Source organism: Pongo abelii, chromosome 6 (assembly GCF_028885655.2).
Source record: "Pongo abelii isolate AG06213 chromosome 6, NHGRI_mPonAbe1-v2.0_pri, whole genome shotgun sequence".
NCBI lineage: Eukaryota > Metazoa > Chordata > Mammalia > Primates > Hominidae > Pongo > Pongo abelii.
In genome coordinates, this window is record NC_071991.2 from 81,403,842 (window position 1) to 81,423,392 (window position 19,551).

At 38.8% G+C, this 19,551-nt stretch overlaps 1 protein-coding gene across 17 annotated transcripts in view; it reads right to left on the minus strand.

Moving 5' to 3' along the window:
• The window catches only part of PPP1R9A (protein phosphatase 1 regulatory subunit 9A), a 390,995-nt gene extending 385,430 nt beyond the window's left edge, over positions 1 to 5,565 (minus strand). For 7 of the 17 annotated variants that reach the window (XM_063726077.1, XM_054559457.2, XM_054559469.2 and 4 more), the window contains exons 1-2: positions 5,388 to 5,521; positions 1,574 to 3,183 (exon numbers count right to left, since the gene is read on the minus strand). In XM_063726077.1, coding sequence (XP_063582147.1) covers positions 1,574 to 2,968 — 1,395 coding nt within the window. In that variant the 5' untranslated portion in view covers positions 2,969 to 3,183; positions 5,388 to 5,521. Of the gene's footprint in view, positions 1 to 1,573; positions 3,184 to 4,495; positions 4,824 to 4,949; positions 5,048 to 5,387 lie in introns of those variants that run through there. The other 10 variants (XM_063726078.1, XM_054559470.2, XM_054559467.2 and 7 more) reach the window with 7 other exon arrangements.
• Between the last annotated feature and the right edge of the window lie 13,986 nt (positions 5,566 to 19,551).

Consider the following 19,551-nt stretch of genomic DNA (forward strand, 5'->3'; position numbering starts at 1 on the left):
TTCAGTTATTCCTGCCTTTCTCAATGTGAAACGATTTAATCTTATTGCTTTCTTCCTAAGGGGTAGAAAGATGATGTTCAAAAGGGATGCGAATGGCAAAGTTTAGGAGCTCACTGGATAGGCTTGGGGGAAAGGCACCTTTAAAGACCATCTAGAGTAGGGCAGTGGGGGTTGGGGAGGAGTAGGAAGGCAGAAGGAGATAATCACAAAGGAAGGTGGTAAAGCACTGCAAAGAAACTTACTTTCAAACTGAATTGACATCTGTAGTTTATTTTAAACTACAGTTTAACTTAACATGACCCATTCTGACCCAGAACTTCTGCCTTACACTAATAAAATGAAAGTCTGCCTGCTAACATCTGTAAATAATTTCATAGATTATTACTTTATTTCAGAATAGTATTTCATAATCAGAACAATGTCAGATTTCTCTTTAAGTATTTCTATGTAAATTTATATTTTAGAGCCTTATATGGAAGGTCCTAAAATGAAAATAGCAGACAGTGATTTTAGATTTTGAGGAGAAAATTTACAGAAATATATCAAATTCCAAGTCTATCATATATACACACTGTGTAAGCTAGAAACCCCTAGAATGTGGTCTAAAACTACACGTTCTGCCACCATAACCTTCCAGATTCCCCAAGGAGAGCATGCCAGAGAATCTCAGGACTGAGCTGTGGGCAAGTACACTTTGAAAAAGCACCCCAGGAGATTCTGGGACTCAACCAACCACCTCCTGCCCCTATTGCCATTATCCACTAAAAACATTCTACCACCCACTGCTGATGTACTTTGTGCTGTTCTTCCACACCAAAGTTAACTAAGTGAAGTCATTAGAGCATGTGAATTCAATTGGCATTTATCCAGTTTTTAAGAGGTAAAAATAAATCCATGAATGGCAAATCAATGTTATTTCTTTCAAAAAAATTCATTTTAAAGCTATGTAACAAATTTTGAACTCAAAGTATTTACAGTCAAAGCTTTTCAAAGTATTTAAGTCAGCTAATATATTTCCATAAATTAAATTTTCACCACCAACTAGCAGTATCCCCCAAAAAAAGTTCCAACAAAATTCCTCACAATCCACTTACACTTAAGTAATAACTCAGATTTTTTAAGAAAGTAAATCGGGTATTATTCCCAGATTACCAAAAATCTCCCATTGTACCTTATACTTCATACCTTAAAGTGTGTACATTCAGAAAATATTATTTGTGAATAATTTTAGGTAAAACTAAAGTAATTACATTTCAAACTAACACTCCTGGTTTTCAGTACTCACAATACTCATACTCCAGTTCATTGGAATGTATCTCACAATTCCCGAACTTCTTCAGCTTTAATATTACTCACTATTGGTGTATGCCATTATAAAGCACATTTAAGAAATGTAATTGATATCTCTCAAACTCTGAACTTTTAAAATCACCTGACAACAGGTGATTTTAAAGATATCAACAATCTTGAATCCCTTACAAAAACTCCTACTAGTTGTCAAGTCTATTCTACATACAATTAGGCCCTAGTACTAAAAACAAATTTAGAAAACAAATGGAGAAAACACACTTACCTTAATAGGGGCACTACTAAACTTAATTTTCCTATTTGCTGGGATTTCTTCTTCTTCTGGCAATCCAACAATTTCCGAGTATTCCATATCAGGCTGATAGTAACTGTTCTCATCACTATCTTCCTCCTCATCCTGCTCAGTGCCTGTCTCTCCCCAGTCTGAATTATATCTGGATCTCACCCTATACACATTGTAGTCGCTGTGCATGTACACATGGGAACTATCAAAATTATTTGAATCTTCAGGTACTTCTTTTCCACAACTGGATGCAGAAGCATCAGGAGAGGTGAAATCACCACCTGCAAGTTCTTTTCTCTGTTGCTTTGCTGCCTCACTTCCAACCAAATTAGCTTCAGCATCTTCTAACAGTTGGCTTTGTGGTGAAGGGATTTCAGACTTTGGCATTGCCTTACTTTCAGCACAAGGTTCTTCAGGACCGTCTTTGTCAATGCTGTCGGGAGTCTGTTGATTAGATGTGGAGTCCTCGGGTTCCTTGCTCTGCTGGATCTCTTCACCAGGTATCGAAGCTAGAGAGGTACTTTTAGAAGCCACTTCTGGTACTGGAGTTGCATTACTCTTGTGAACATCCTCTGTATCAACACCTTGCTTGTTTGAAGGAGGCCAGGAATTAGAATCCTTAAGGTGGCCAAATGTGTCAAGATTTGTAACAGTAACAGATGGTAAATTCAAGGGATAATGCCCAGTCACTGAGTATTCATTGTTTTCAGCCTTCTCAGAAATGATGGCACTGGGAGAATCAGTGTTCTCAAATACTGCACTCAGTTGACTCACAGTTGGGGAGACAGCCTCAGTTCGGGAGCTAAGGCTGTCCAAGGAATCAGTACTGCCTCTGTTGGACTTGGAACCTCCCCATTCATCCTGAGGTTCACTCCCTCCAGCTTTCTCTTTCTTTGGGGAATAGCGGTTGTTCTGTCCTGATTCATGCACACTTCTCTCAAACATCTTTCGAGTCTCAGTGAACTTGGAATATGAAGGGCCATCGTACATTGTGTCAAATCTACTAATTCGTTCAGAAACAGAAGACTCCAACTTAACAACTGAGCCATCAGTTTTTTCCAGAAATTCTTTGGGCTTCATTCTTCTCTGAGGAGATGAATGTCCACCTTTCCCCCTTGTTTTGGCAATGACTGCAGCATTCTCGTTGGGTTCCATACCCATCTGCATAAACAGGTTTTTAATTCTGTTGACATTGGAGCCATATTTCCTCCCCCTGCTCTGCTGGGAGCCCTCACCTTCTTTTGTTTTTTGTTCCCCATCTGACTTGGGTTTGTCAAAGGTACTTTTCAGTGCCTGAAACTCAGTTCGATATGCATTCCTGTGAGGAGAGGCACTTCTGAGCGTGGTTCGTTCACCTGAAGACTCAGTTTTCAACATTTTCACTTCAGGGGTGAAAAGCCAATGTTCATAGTGATCAATGAAAAAACCAAAAACCAAGATACCTCTCTTCTCTAATCACCAGTATTGGGTCAAGAAAAGTACCTCTCAAATGGTACACTGTGTCAGTGATCGTCCCAACAGGTATATTAGGAACTTAGTCACAGTCAAGAGTTACACAGAATGATTTTTTCAAAGCAAGACTAGAGGTTCATCTGCAATAGAAAAGAATGAATTTCTGAATTCATTTACTTATTTGAATTTATATCTAGTCAAATAACATACATTTTATTTTCCAAATGGCTTAGCCACGTGGCAAACAGAAGAGATTACTCATTGAAATGGGAAGTTAAAAGTCAAAAAGTTATCATTCTGATTGGTCTTTGGTAAAAAAAAAAAAAAGTTCCAAACACAATTTGGAGATACCTATCAAAATCTCACACACACACACACACACACACACTCACAAATACAAGTTACACATAAGTATATTTGAAAGCAATACTTTAGCCCAAGTTTTGGTCGCTTTTGTGAATGCCCTTTAAAAAGAAACCAGCAGTTCATCGATCCTTAAGAAATCATCAAACTGTCCAGAAAATCAACTTCATTTAGGATTCTCCACAATTAGGTAGAACTTATTCTTTCTAAGTACAATTAAGTTTGGAATCTATGTTTACAAACTCCAAAACATGCCTACAGCGGCATATTTTACTTTTTTTGGTCCAATATTCTCATCTACAGCATCCCCAAAGCAATACTAATGCAATTTCAGACCAAAACAAGGAGAAAAAAAGTTCCTGAATATCAGTAAGTTTCACTAAGTTCAGTTATAACAAGTATTTGGAAGTTTCCTAACAGTGGTTATTATTAATTATGGAGTGGGATGCAGACTACCATGGGAATAAACGCGTAAGAATGTGACAATCAGAAAGCAAATATACTGTGACACCCCTTTTCACAGCCCTGATTTGTTTATTCTTTCTTGCCTCTAACTTAACTACAGTTCAAAACGCAACGCAATGCATGCTTGCTGGTCTCTTTAAGCCCACAGCAGGATTTTATATCAATAAGCCAGCAATCAAATACTTCAAGATATGCTGAGGAGCAGACAATGCAGGCAGTTCTAAAGATTTTTCATTTTATTTTTGTTTTGTTTTGATATTAGACCGAGCCACATCACCCTCACGCACAATCAGCTGAGGAGGCACACACTTCCACTTAAACCGTCTCCAAACTCGGCTCCTGGCCCAGCACGCATGCATGGCCCATGCAGACAAACAAGAAAGGCTTTGGAGTGTGGTGCCTGTTTTTTCTTTTTTTGTAAAGCATCGACAATCTCCTTTTACCCTGACCATTCTTTTTAAAGCCACAAACACCCTCCCCTCTCCCCTACACACACACCCCATTCCCTCCCCCGCCAATTCCAACCCGAGGAGGCGGGGGCGGGGGAGATGGGGCAGCCGGAGATGGGGCCGCCGGGGGATTCAAAACCTGCCCTCACAAAAGACAAACATAAATAACACCAACTTGAGAGGCAGCCGATTCCCAAGCCCGGTTCGGGACGCAATCCCTCGGCCCTGGGGCAGGACCGGGAGAGCAGGTGACGCCAAGCGCTATGGTAGGAGGTCGCAGTCTAGCTTTGTGCCAAGAAGCACCTGAAGTCCTAACACATTGGCTGCGGCTCCCGGCGGCTGCCAGGCGGATCCCACTGTGACACGGAGAGAGACGAGCTCCCTGGCCACATTTAAAAAAATAGGAAAGAAAAAAAATTACAGGGTAATGAAAATAAATCCCTTTGTTTTTCCTCCCAATGTGCCAGGAAACAATAGATCCCACTGATAATGCCTCCGATCTTCAACCTATTGCTCCTCCACCACAACCCACCCCCACCCCCAGCCTGCAACTCAGCCTTTGTACAAGCCGATTTTTCCTCCTCTCCACCCTCCCCAACTCCTCGCCCCGCGCTCAGCCTCCCCCTTACCCGAGCGGGAGCGCCGCGGGCGGGGAGGGTCGGGCCGCCGCGGCTCCCACCCCCTCCTCGCAGGCGCCCCCCGCCCCACGGTGGACGCGGCGGCTCGGCTCGGCGCCGGCCCGCTGGGTACACCGCAACCCGCTCCTCACGGCGCAGCGCGCAGGGCGGCTGCGGCGGCCGCTTCCACTCGCGCCTCGGCCCCCACGCGCTCCCTGCCCGCGGCGGGCGGCCCCGGGAGGCGCGCTGCGCTCCCCAACGCCATTGCGGGCGGGCGGCGGCCCGGGCAGCGACCCGCCCGCACGCTCGGGCCGGCCTGGGGCAAGGGGTGCCGGCCGGGGAAGGGGTTTGGCCCACGTGCGGTCGCCACGCCGGGCCGTTTCGGCGGCCGCGGTGTAATGGAGGAGAGGCCGCGGGGGTGAGGAAGGCCAGGGGTAACAGGTGCCTCACCTCGGCTGATGGGATTAACTCTAGGGCCGCAGAGAGAGGGAGCCCGGCAGCAAAATCCCGGGAGAGGGAGAGAGAGGGAGCCTCTGGCGGCCAAGGAAGGGCGAAAAGCACTGGCCCGAGGCGAGGCCGCCCCACCCCCTCGGCCGTGGGCGAGGGGCCTCTCCGGCCTGGGGCAAGGCCCCTTCCTGTTCGGGTGTTGGCTCCGGAACTTGGTTCTGGGGCTGACCGCTGCTGGGGCCCCACTTAGTCTGAGTCTGCAGTTAACTCCGTGACCCCAAGGCATCCAAGTCCCAGGCCACTCTGCTGGCCTGGAAGGCCAAGACGTAGGCCCAAGTCTGGTGTGGCCTTCACCTAAGCCACTGCGCCTGGCCTACTACTCACCTTGACCTTAAGGTCTCACTGCCAAAGAGAAAGGGATAAGGAGGTCTTCTACCTTTACTGTCTAGGGAGAGTTTTTCAGCTCACTCCCCTCCCCCAGCCCGCCCTTTTCTAAACGCTCAGTACTCCCTCTTACACCCCCAAGTACCGGAAGTGTTACCACCTTCCTGCAAAATATAAAACTGATCATGACTGTCAATACAGATCTTTAAACCAATCCTTCCAAAAAGCCTAGGGAGCAGGAACTCTTAAAAAATAATTTTTCAAGAAGGTAAAAACATGACAATGGTAGAAATATAAATGAACATAGATCAAAATTTTTATAACTTTTAATTAGAAAGGGAACCCCAGCAAGATACTGCAACCCATTCACGTGAGACTGTGAAGAATAGACATAGAGGCAAGAAGAGGCAAAGCTGCTTAATATTCTATAGAGCACTGAAATGTAATGTTTATTATTATCTGCTTTACAGGGCGGTAACCAGTTGTATCTGTAAAGTAACAAATTTGCATTCTGTAGATAAAACTCATTTACATTACCAAACGTTTCTACAGCTTACTGAGTAGTAAAATAGCCTAGTGAAAGTCAGTCTAAGTAAGGTGCAGACGACTGTAAATTTCATAACACTCCGGAGTCCTGTAGATAACATCCAGCATTCCATTGAAAGGACAAACAGTAATCTTTTGCTCATTTCAAAGTCTTTCACAAGTTTTCCCAACATAACTATTTTTAGCCCCATTTAACTGATGGAAAAACTAAGTTTTAGGTTTTGTAACTTACCCACTTTATTGGCTATTAATAGTAAATGATTATGGCCGACTATGAACCCAGGCAAGTCCGTACACAGATTCTATATACTCTGGGAGCAAAATCTTTTCATTTTAAAAGGATTTTGTAATTACTCAATACTCAATTCTATGTATTTTTTAATTTTAAGCAGTAAGGGCTTTTTTTTCCTTTAAGCATCACCAAATTCTGGGTCCTTTCCCAAGAAATTGGCATTCTCTGTCTACGAAGTGGATGTCACTTCTATAAGCATAAACAGATGTAACAGGCAATGTGAGGGGGCTGTGGTTCCAGGCTCCACTTTTGGAAAGAACATTTGTGCTGTCTGGGATAATCTAGTGGAAAAGTTCCTGTCATTTATTTGCAGTATGGAAACCAGGTTTTTTAGGCGAATAACCTAAATAAATGCAGAATCTAATCACTGAGTTCTGTCTGTAGAAGAGGGGGCAGAGTTGGCAATAAAGACAGTCTTACACCTCTTTGCAAAAAGATGATTCATACAGAAAAGCACCCTAAAGGATTTGGTTGGTTTGAGTTTTATCTTTTGAAAATGTGAAACTTCTGGAAAAATTCATACTGAAGGAATGATAGAGTTTTAAACCCAATGGTGAGAATTTAAGATTCCTAGATTTCCTATATTGGACCTTCCATTTCCAACACTTACTTGAATGTTTGAAGGGTCTATTAGACTGCTAATCCAATACATGCAGCTATTTAACTTTAAATTAATTAAAATTAAATACAATTTAAAAATCAGTTGCTTAGTCACACAAGCCACATTTGAAAGGCTTGACGGCTACATGTGCCTAGTGGCTACTCTGTTGCACAGTGTAGATACGCAACATTTCCATCACAGAAATTTCTATCAAACAGTGTTGTTCTAGACCACATTTGCACTTCTATGAACTTTATAAGGGTTAACTTAGTTCAATAGATCATTAATGTATTAGGCATTAGAGGTCATAAATTTTATATGTTCCAGCTGGAAAGGTGGTGAAAAGTGAACTTCATTACTGACATGCAAAAAATCCAAAATGTGTTTGGGGTGGGGGAGTTCTCAATTTTCATATATGATACCTTAACCTTTCATAAATCATATAGAATATTGTGGGCTGTTATTTTCATTTCCTTTGCAACCAATAATACCATGATTAGTAAGACCACAAAGTTAAAGAATAAACAAAAAGTACAAAGTATATTCTACATCGTTTTAGGGGTTTTCTCAATGTATTTTTAAGTTTTCGTGATGGACATTCTAAGAACTATTCAAAGAATTAAGTTCTTCATGTGTGTATGTGAATCATTGGGTGCAGCTGTGAAATTAAGCCCAAACTAAGCCTGAATCAAATTTTAAAACTAGGGAAAACTGGCCAAGCTGGTACTGAAGATGCCCATCACACTTTCATTTCTAGCAGGAAGATACCTAGCTGGTTGTATACTAATGGAAGTTCCTGAAGGGAGAGAAAAGACCAGAACAAACTAAAAGGTCTCTAGACTTAACTTCTTTATGGAGAAGGCAAAGTAATGGGAGAGCAATTTCGGTAGGTAATTTTACACATAATTGTAGTGTTAAAGGACATGTTATTCATACCACTGTTTTCTTACCGATATGCATAATGTTTTGATAGTGATGAGGCAGCTTTTTAATTAAAAGTTTAGTTATAACTACTAATTTCATGTTTGTAAGTATCACAGAAAGCTTTGTTGACTTCAGTCTTGAATGTTGATATTCAATTTTCTTAAAGGTCTATCTCTTTAAAACAAATATCTGTATTTGAGGATAAAAGTTTAAGTTTACTTTTGAGTCTTATAATATTTCACGCAAACTCCATCGTAGAGGTAGAATATATTTTTCTAAAATAGTCCTCAGGCTCACATTCAGATTCAAAGATATCTATGATCAGTCTTATTTTGTGATGTTAGCTATAAAATTAACATTAAAGGTGTCATTTCTACCCCAAAAATAAATTGATAATGATTCAGCATGGCTTGCTACCTATACTCATGGCTTGGACATGCCACTGAAAATTTAAACCATCATCTCTGTCCATTTGCCATTCTACAAGTATCTTGGATTTTCAGCTTTAAAAGTTCATAAGGTTCAGTATTTATTTTTACTTGCCATGAGTAATGAACTATAGAACTCCTTGGGATTCCTTTAGGTCATTTTTAAGTTACTAATATCTTATCTCTACAAATAAACAACAATAAATTTACACAGTGTGTTTAGGCTAAAGTGATACAACTTCTTTCTTTGCTATTATTACTTTATTTGTCCACCCACACAAAACACAGGAAAACAAGAGTTTTATTGGACAAGACATTGGTATAATGTTTTCATTGCTGTCACAGCTTCTGAGGTTGAAACAACAGCGGCTATAACCACTAGTTTTCAGTTTTGTAGTGGTGCATGTTACACTTTTAAAGACAAGTATGAGGCATTTATTTGTTTCTACAGAAGCTCATTTTTCTTTCAACAGATTAGCCCCTCTAGCAGGACTCTAGTTGTGGTTTTCTGTCTGCAAATCCTCCACCTACAAGTTGCACCTGAACTCAAACTGGCATGTTGCTGATCTTACTTCAAAATAATTTATTCATAATTTATTATTTCGAAGTAGGCTCTGTTCCATATTATTTTAAAGTAGCTCTATTCCATAGCATTAGCCTTGGTGAATTAACTATTAAAGTAAATAAATAAACATCCATGTTTATCTACAATTAAACAGGAGATTTCTGTGACTTTATTTCCATTTTCAATCTAGTTCTAGTAATAAACCTTGGTGAGGTCCACAATAGTCCCATTTTATACGAAATTTACATTAGAATAGAATGCATTTTAAGAACAAAATATTTAATTTGTGTATGCAGTCATCAGCTTTTGGAAATAATTCAATGATAAATTTGCTCTGAAGTTACTAGTACATTTTTCATAGGTTCTTAAACAGCCATAATCCATGTTCATCCAGCATAGTAATTTATTACCATTACTTTAATGCATTGTTTCAAATAAAGTTTGAAAATGTATCATAATCCCTTACATTGTTTGTACACCATTAAATTTCTCAGTTGGATCAATAATGAACAAGTACTTATCCCCATCCATCAGAAGGCAGATCTTGAGCTGGTAGCATTCTCATTCCTGTCCCTGGACAGTACTCAACGTCGTGATTACATCTGGAAATGTTGCATGTCTTAGACTCTCCTTAAGTAAATGATACTACGAAGTTATAATCACTTAACTAGTATTTTTTATTAGATTCTAAATGCATGGATGGATCACATACTTTAGAAAGGTTTTTTGGCATTATTAGAAGAAAAAATTTTCAAACAAATTGTAACATTTTAGATTTCTAAAAGTATATATAGACAAGATGAAATAAACAGTCTGGAAAATCTTGTTTCTGAATCCTGTTATTACTTTTTTTAATTGAACAAAACACTGTTACATTTAAGTTGCTCTTTGGCATGGAATTCTCTGAGCACAGCAATCCCAGATGCAATGATGGGTTAACAATTATTTGGTGAACATGGATATTTCACAAAGAGTTCAAGATGTCAGTTTGGGCATCAACTAGATCCAGATTCCCTGGGATAACCCGGACTGCACATTGAGGTCTTCAGCCTTTGCCTCCGATAATTCTCTGGACTACAAGCCAAGTGTTTGTTTCCTTATACCAAGTTACTTTTAAAGGAAATCTATGGACACCAAGGTTATATGTGTATATGCAAAATGACAAGATGCTTTTACTTTCAATATTGAATTTTGACCAAAAACCATAAAAACTAATCTAAATATTTATTTTGTGAATACAGAAACAGCATGTGGACGGTTAAAAGCAATACCTAGCTGCATCCTCAAAGGACATGAAATTCATATTTGATGATACCAAAAATAGAAATAAACAAGAATGTGAAATGAAATTGAATTAATGTGAATTAAAATTGTAAAAGAAGCTTAAATGTATCTTTTTTAAAACAAAAACAAGATATCATTTTTACGAGGAATGCAAAGTTGGCCTGTTGTAGCTTTAAAGGGAAAGAAACCAAAGTCTATGGATTTTTTTAAATTACACTTTGTTCTAGAATCTAATGATCTAGTCTGACATTATTTTGTGTAGCTGGAATGATTTTCTTATAATAAATTACATGTCTGTGAGTGCAGTGTACTATAATGTAATTTATGCAAAGCATACATATTTTGTTATTGCTTTTTGAACTCATCTCAAGAGCCTCAAAAATTAAGCAAGGCCAGCAACATACCAAATGATAGACTACCACATGCTTACCCAAAGGAGAGTTGGACCAAGGCCAACTGAAGCATTTAGATGCATAAATAAATAGTCGTTTATTATGCGATGTAGCTTTATTTTCCAAAAATCTAACACTAAGCTTAAAATTGACACTAAGATACTCTTGGATGACTACTGACCTAGAAACATCCATATTTACAGAAAGGCTTAGTTTCCAAAATATTTGTACATCATTATCACCTCATTAAACTGTTCTGATCTCTTCTGTGGGATTTTCAAATCACAAGATTATTACATATTACAATGATTTTATTTTGCTTTAAATTAAATTGTTCCCAAGTATGGAAAATATGACTTCTCTAAAAGATTCTAACCATATATTTTGGTTGTAAAGTCTAAGAAATAAAAGGACTATATAATTCAGAACTGACCAAGGGATCAATAAAAATAACACAACATGCTTCCAGTAGACAGTACTATCTTGTAAGATTACCTATGAAATTTGTAAAAATCAAATATGCAATTGATATTGAATAGTTCTTGGCAGGATTTACACTTTGAAAAAAAAGGAAACTGCCATGTATGTTAGGTTAAAATAAAAAACAATGATGTGGCCTACATAATTTATATTAAATAAGTTAATAAAATCCCACTATGTTCCTTGCTCATTGAAAGTTTGATTATCTGGATTTAAATCCTCATCCTAGTGCTAGGCATCAAAGATTAATTTTAGTTGTCCTTGTCTTTGTAAAGGATGCTTGGAAAGCAGTGTAAGAAAACACATAAATTATATTGCAAAACTCGGAAAAGTTTCCCCTTTTTATAAGTATCATATTCACTGACTCAAAACCTTGGGTGAAAATCAGAATCACCTAGAGAGCTTAATCAGATTCAGATCCTTGGGTCCCATGCCAGCCTTTCTGAACAAGAATCTCTTGGGTAGGATCTAGTAAACTCCAGAATGCTCTGAAGGTGATTCTGTTGAGCAGCTGGACTAAGGATGGATGTTAGGGAACACTAACTAGATTATGTAACTGATATTAAAATCTAGTAAGACACCTAAAGTTCTCACTCTTGTATTACTATTTGGTGGACCCTGTGTAGCAGTGTGTTCATATACATGGAGACGCTTATGGGACTATGAGCAGGAGATACTAGAACCCATTCTAACCCCATCTTCCCTGATGTTTTTGCTTTAAAAGCTCTACTCCTGGCTTTTTGGTTAAGATGATAGTGACAGCCATTGCTTCTATAGTTACTACCCTCATTATCTCTCTACATTGATCCAAGTAGGCTAGACAAACGTATAAATGTGGTACTCACATTTCCAAGAACTGAGAAGTCTTCTTGAGTCCCACTGTTCAAAACTTTCCTCTAACTTCAAGACTATTCAGAAAAATGTTAGTCTCTTAGATAGAATTTATTTAAATATGTAAGTACTGTAGTATATTAGCTACCTCTGTTGAGATTTCAGAAATGTTTAGAACTGGTGGATATTTCTCAGAGTCACTGAAATTCTATTTCCAGCAGAAAAAGAAATTATGGAGTCAGTCGAATATTGAGCATGTTGTTAAAAGATCATTCTAACAAAACAGGTAAGATCATGACTCTCATACATATATAAAATGAAAACAAGCTAACAATTTTATTTAACTCTTTAATTAGGAAACTGGCAAGGTGTTACAACCAGATCAATGGACATTGTAAAAAAAAGACACAGTTATAGTCAGGAATATTGAACTTAAGGTGTAAATGAAAGCAAAAATGGCCGCTTCCTCAGTGAAGGAGGGAAGGCAAGGAAACCTCCGACTGACAGAATTTACAGGTCTATACGTGGGAATTATTTTGCATTGTTATCAGCTCTCTGTAATTCAGAGAGCTGTAAAATAGCTCAAAAACAAGGAAAGATTAGAATTGAATACCTGGAAGAGTGTCATCTAAACAATGTATAGTTTTCCATTAAAGCGTAATGTTCTTCTTACAATGTCAGACAACAGGACTTCTATAAGGTTTTTATTTTTATTCTCAAACACTTATATTAAGAATCTTTGGGCTATGCACAGAAGTGTTCATAGCAACATTATTCATAATAGCCAAAAAAGAAAAGCAACACAAATGTCCATCAAATGATGAATAAATGAAACATAGCATATCCATACAATGGAATATATTTGGCAATAAAAAGAATTGAAGTTCTGACATGTACTAAAACATGGATGAAGCTTGAAAACATTGTGCTGAGTGAAAGAAGTCATCACAGAAGGCCACATACTGCATGATTCCATTTACACAAAATGTCTAGTATAGGTAAATCTATAGAGACAGAAAATAGTTTGTGGTTGCTTAAGGCTGGGGCTAGAGGCTTGGGGCTGGTAAGGGATAACAAATGAGTACAGAGTTGCTTTTAAGGGATACAAAAATATTCTCAAATTAGATCATGGTGGTGGTAGCACAACCCTGTGAATATGCTAAAACACATTGAATTGTGTACTTTAAATTGAGCAATTGTACAGTAATGTGAATTATATCTCAGTAAAGTTATAAAAAAATCTTTGGGCTAATCAATATTGAAGACCACAGCCTCATAACCAATTGCCTATCTCTGGTGAAATTTTCATATCTTAACCAAGTTTATTGATTAACACTGTTGTCTACCACTGAATGATTCTCTTAAAGGACTAGACACATGAGTCAGGGCTATTCAAATTATAGCTTAAGAGTTACTGAACTAAAACTAAGTGTAATAATTCAGATTCTTACAGTTATATGAGAGTTTGCACACAGAGGGGAAACAAAATTGGAAATAAATACTATGTTTCATCTCTATACAAAAGCATTAGATAAATAATTTCACTCTCTGTTGGGATTTACAGAATCTCCATGATTTGAAATGAGTTAACTATACCTTGCTTAAAATCCTTTTTGGAATACAGGGAATATAAATTAATATATAAATAAATAACACTGCTGATTTGACATATCTAAAAATTTAGAAGGGAATATGTGAGGTATTCATGGATAGATAACCTCTGTGGATACCTGGTTTTATTTGTTTGGTGTTTTCTTTATTTTCTCAGATGCCTCATAGTCAAAATTTTTTCTATGCATAAATAAGTATATGTCAGGCAATGTGAGTGATTTTTAAATAAATATGTCAAAAATTTGCATCTAAGTGAGTTTCATCTCAATGTGATTTCCTAAGTCTACTCAGTATTGAACATCTTCATAACTTGAGATAGAATTTGACATATATCAACAATCTAAAGTCATTTGCAGTCAAATATGACATGAGAAATGAAAGTAGTGAATCCACTTTTATAAAGTAGCCCAATGACTGAATCAGAGGCTGATTTATAACAAAAGAGAAGTTCCAAAGGATTTTTTTTTTTTGGCATTATTTGAAAAGGCATATTCTTGGAAGGGGACAAGACCCATTTCAATGCATTGGTTAGGTATTTATTTTATTGCATTTTAGTTACATCTCATTATTGTCACAGCAGTAGCTTAACAATATTTTACAATTTATTATACAAAAATATTTCAAAGACAAATAAGAATTATTGCTTGTAATGCAGTTACACTGTACAGCTTCATTATACAATGTGTGTTGTTAACATGGCACAGCTTCACTATGCAATGGATAGTTGTCACTGACATGCCAAATAATGGATAAGAAGCTGACACAGAACATTGTCTCACAGACAATTTTCATTGTTAAAAGTATGACTTCATTTTGAGAAAGGAAAACAAAGCTGGAGGCCTCACACTTTCTGATTTCAAAACATGTCATTGAGCTACAGCAATCAGAACCACATGGTGCTGGCAAAAATACAGACATATAGACAAACAGAGAGCCCTAAAATAAACCTTCTTATATATGGTCAAATGATCTTTGATGAAGGTACCAAGGCTACACAATGGGGAAATGATAGTCTTTTCAATAAATGGTGCAGAGAAAACTGGGTACCACATGCAAAAAAAATGAAGTTGGACCCTTACCTGATACCACCTATAAAAATTAACTCAAAATGGATTAAAGATCTTAATATCAGATCTGAAACTATAAAATTCCTAAAAGAAAAAAGGGAGAAAGCTTCTTGACATTGGATTTGGCAATGATTTCTTGGACATGACACTAAAAGCACAGGCAACAAAAGCAGAAACGGACAGGTTGGACTATATCAAATTTTAAAACTGCACAGCAAAGGAAATAATCTAACAGAGCGAAAGTGCAAACTATAGGATGAGAGAAAATACTTGAGAGTATATATCTGATAAGGTGTTAATATTCAAAATATATGAAGAACTACAACTGAACAACAAAAGCCCAAACAATACAATTAAAACATAGGCAAAGGACTTGAATAGACATTTCTCCAAATAAGATATATAAATGGCCAAAAGCATACGAATTACTAATCATTAGGGAAATGCAATTCAAAACCACAATGAGTAATTACCTCATACCCAGTAGGATGATAGGGGTGTGCAGAAACTGGAATCCCTGTGCATTGCTGGTATTAATATAAATGGTGCAGTTGCTATGGAAACCGGTATGGTAGATCCTCAAAAATAATTAACATAGAATTACCATATAATCCAGCAATTTTACTTCTAGGTACATATCCTAAAGAATTGAAAGCAGAGTCTCAAAGAGATTTTTGTACATCCATGTTCATTACAGCATTATTCACAATAGCCAAAAGGTAAAAACAATCTAAATGTCCATCAACAGATGGATGGATAGAGAAAATGTGGTATATGCATAGAATAGAATATTATTCAGCCTTAATAAAAGGAGGAAATGTTGTCATATGCCTCAATATGATGTACTCTAAGGACATTATGCTAAGTGAAATAAGCCAGTCACAAAAAGACAAATAGTTAACTAAAATAGTCAAACTCAGAACAGAAAGTAGGACAGTGGTTGCCACAGGCTGGGGTCAGGGAGGTGAGAAGGGAATTTGTTCAATGGATGTGAAGTTTCAGTTTTGTAAAATGAAAAAGTTCTGGAGCTGCATTACACAGTAATGTACATATAATTAACAGCACTGTGCTTTACACTTTAAAAAGGTTGATTGTAAATTTTTTGTTATGTGTTTTTGGCCACAATCTTTAAAAGGGTGATTTCCTTGCTGCAAGACAAACCTATAGCAAAGAGAACCGATTTTACACGTATGATAGTCCCTGAAGAATCAATGGAATCAAGGTGAATTGGTAGGAGAAATGTACTTTGTTAGTTTTTGCATTTCTAGCTTCACAAATGCCCCAGAAGGTACAGCAATTGCCACCTAATTTGGGGAGCACTTTATTACTTAGCTGTGTTTTAAAAAACTCCTACAACACAGGTGAATGGCATTAAGTCACTTAGCGACTCAAACAGTTTGAGACCTGGCTACATTCTGTTCTGCTCCCAAGGTGTTTTAAAATGTAGGTTTTATTATTATTCAGGTTTGACTAGTTTGAATAATTTCGGCAGGCTCTGGAGTGTAGAGGTTGTCTCTAGTTTTCAGGTACCTGGTCCTGGGATGATTATGGAAAGGAACAGTGGCTCAGAGTGTGAGAGCTCCCTGAGAGCCTCATAAAGGAGGTGGTAGGGGGGATGGGCTCTGGATAAATTGGTTTACATTTGAAGGGTGCTCTCCCTGGAACTGACTAGCTGTGGGAGGGGTGGTCCCTCCAGGTTCAGCGAGACCCCAGATGTGAAAGCATTAAAACTACAAAAAATAAAAAGGCATAATTAATACAAAAGGAGAAATGGACTTTAAATATTTCTATCAATTCTCCAAGAAATTTATATGTTTTCTCCTATAGGGCTTATAAGAATTGGGTAATCAGCAATCTAGGGACATACTCTTTGGTAGGAATCTGGAATGAATATATTCTGTTTTGCCAAAAAAAAAGGGCAGATATGCTGTGACAATCAACTAATTGTCAAAGTTGGAAGATTCCTTCTTAAAAAAATTAAAGCTGTCAAGGAGGCACATGTTTTAATAGAAGGCCACTCCATGTCTGTAATGATTTGGCTGTGTTCTCACCCAAATCTCATCTTGAATTCCCATGTGTTGTGGGAGGGACCCGGTGGGAGGTAATTGAATCATGGGGGCATGTTTTTCCCATGCTGTTCTTGTGATAGTGAATGAGTCTCACGAGATCTGATGGTCTTAAAAATGGGAGTCTTGGCCGGGCACAGTGGCTCTCCCCTGTAATCTCAGCATTTTGGGAGGCTGAGGTGGGCAGATCCCTTGAGGTCAGGAGTTCAAGACCAGCCTGGCCAACATGGTGAAACCCTGTCTCTACTAAAAATACAAAAATTGGCTGGACATGGTAGCACACACCTGTAATCCCAGTTACTCGGGAGGCTGAGGCAGGAGAATTGCTTGAACCTAGGGGCGAAGGTTGCTGTGAGCCAAGAATGCACTGCTCCACTCCAGTGGAGCTAGGTGACAGAGCAAGACTCCACCTCAAAAAACAACAACAAAACAAAAACAAAAAACCAACAACAAAAAAGCAAAAATGGGAGTCTCCCTGCACAAGCTCTCTTCTTTTTTTTTTTTTTTTTTTTGAGACAGAGTTTCGCTCTTGTACCCCAGGCTGGAGTGCAATAGCATGATCTCAGCCCACTGCAACCTCCACCTCCCAGGATGAAGTGATTCTCCTGCCTCAGCCTCCTGAGTAGCTGGGATTACAGGATGTACCACCACGCCAAGCTAATTATTGTATGTTTAGTAGAGACAGGGTTTCACCATGTTGGCCAGGCTGGTCTCGAACTCCTGACCTCAAGTGATCTGCCTGCCTTGGCCTCCCAAAATGCTGTGATTGCAGGTATGAACCACTGCACCCAGCTGTTCTCTTGTCTCCTGCCATGTGAGATGTGCCTTTCACTTTCTGCCATGATTGTGAGGGCTCCCCAGCCACATGGAACTGTAAGTCCATTAAATCTCTTTCTTTTGTAATTTGCCCAGTCTTGGGTTTGTCTTTATCAGCAGCATGAAAACGGACTGATACAACTTCCAACAGAGATGGATCAAGGGCCTATTTGTGGGCAAAGCCAAGGTTTTCTTCCACAAGCAATTCTAGATCTTCTTAGTACTTAGAGAAATGAATGAGGGAGACTGCCATGGCCTGCTCCAGAGAGCAACAGAACTTTGCCATAATTATTGTTGCCTGGGGAATTTTTAAAGATGATACATAAAATAACTCAAAAGCTCCCACAAAATGTGTGACTTTGAAATATATTCTAGCGAACCCTCCAAGATAAACTGGTTGCAAAATATATCTCTAGGTATATTCATTTGATCTTCCATGTAAGATCATTACCAAATACTAGCAAATATCTGCCTCAAATGATTATTTACAACTCATACTGGTGGCTCTTAAACCATTCTTTCTGGGAATGATTTAATAAAAAAATCACAGTTTATTGAGGTATTATCTAGTTCACTGACAATAAAAATATTTCATTGGGACATTTAATTTAGCATTATCTCCTTGGGACTATGTTTATTACATAAAGCAAAGTATATCATGAGTGGTTATATTAAACCCACCTAAGTGATCAATCACACAAATTTAAACACATGTGTGTGCACAATTTTGGTTGTGGTTTTCTGGGTTTGTAAGTGCAATAGCTTCTGAAAGTTTGAAGTTGCTGAGTAGAAGGGGTGCTTTTTGTCCTGATAAATCTGTGGCTGGAGTTGTCCTAAAAGCAGAAGCAAGGGAGTACCCACTGGGGAGTGTCCCACATCGTCAAACAGGGCCAATTGGGCCTCAAAAAAAAAGAAGCCATAAATGCCAGTATGATCAGTCCAAAGCATTCATTTGGGAAACTTACCTACCAAGTGGGCTCCAGCAATCCTAGAGTTGGACAGCAAGAGAAAAGGGATATCCTACCTAGATATGTCTGCAGTGAGGGGGTCAGGGTATGGAGTTTATATGAAGGTTTAACAGATTTGGCTTAGGGCTGCTGCCAATTTATTTCTAGTAAACCTAGACACTTTTATCAGTGTCTGGGAATACTCAAGGTTTGGGTTCAAGCCTTCTGGGAAAAAAATCTGCAGCTGGCAGGGTCACAAAGTGATGTAGGCACTCTGTGATTTTTGGTGTGGACATAGAAAGAAATGGGGAAGTGTTGGGGATAGGGGATAACTGGGGGGCCCTGCAAGGGGTGAGGAGCAGTCAAAAGCCAGCCAGATGGCAAATCGTATTTTGTGTTCATCTACGTAGATATCTCCCTGGTACTTTTAATGCTCCTCAATTCCCAAGGTGCCAGAGACATTGTTTTCTTCTGGTCACAAACATTTCCTTTCGCTAGTAGAATCTCTCAATGCAGTGCTTCGTGTTCCTGACTTTCTCCTCTCCATGGTCAAAACTTTCCAATCTAGTGTTTCAGTCATGTGAACTTTTTGCTTTTGTTGCCAACTAAACAGTGTTGGCAGTTCAATAATTGTCAGATTCTTTTTGAAAAATATTAGTGGGCCTCGGCCGGGTGCGGTGGCTCACGCCTGTAATCCCAGCACTTTGGGAGGCCAAGGTGGGCAGATCACGAGGTCAGGAGATTGAGACCATCCTGTTTAACATGGTGAAACCCTGTCTCTACTAAAAATACAAAAAATTAGCCGGGTGTGATGGCAGGTGCCTGTCGTCCCAGCTACTCCGGAGGCTGAGGCAGGAGAATGGCGTGAACCCGGGAGGCGGAGCTTGCAGTGAGCCAAGATCGCGCCACTGCACTCCAGCCTGGGCAACAGAG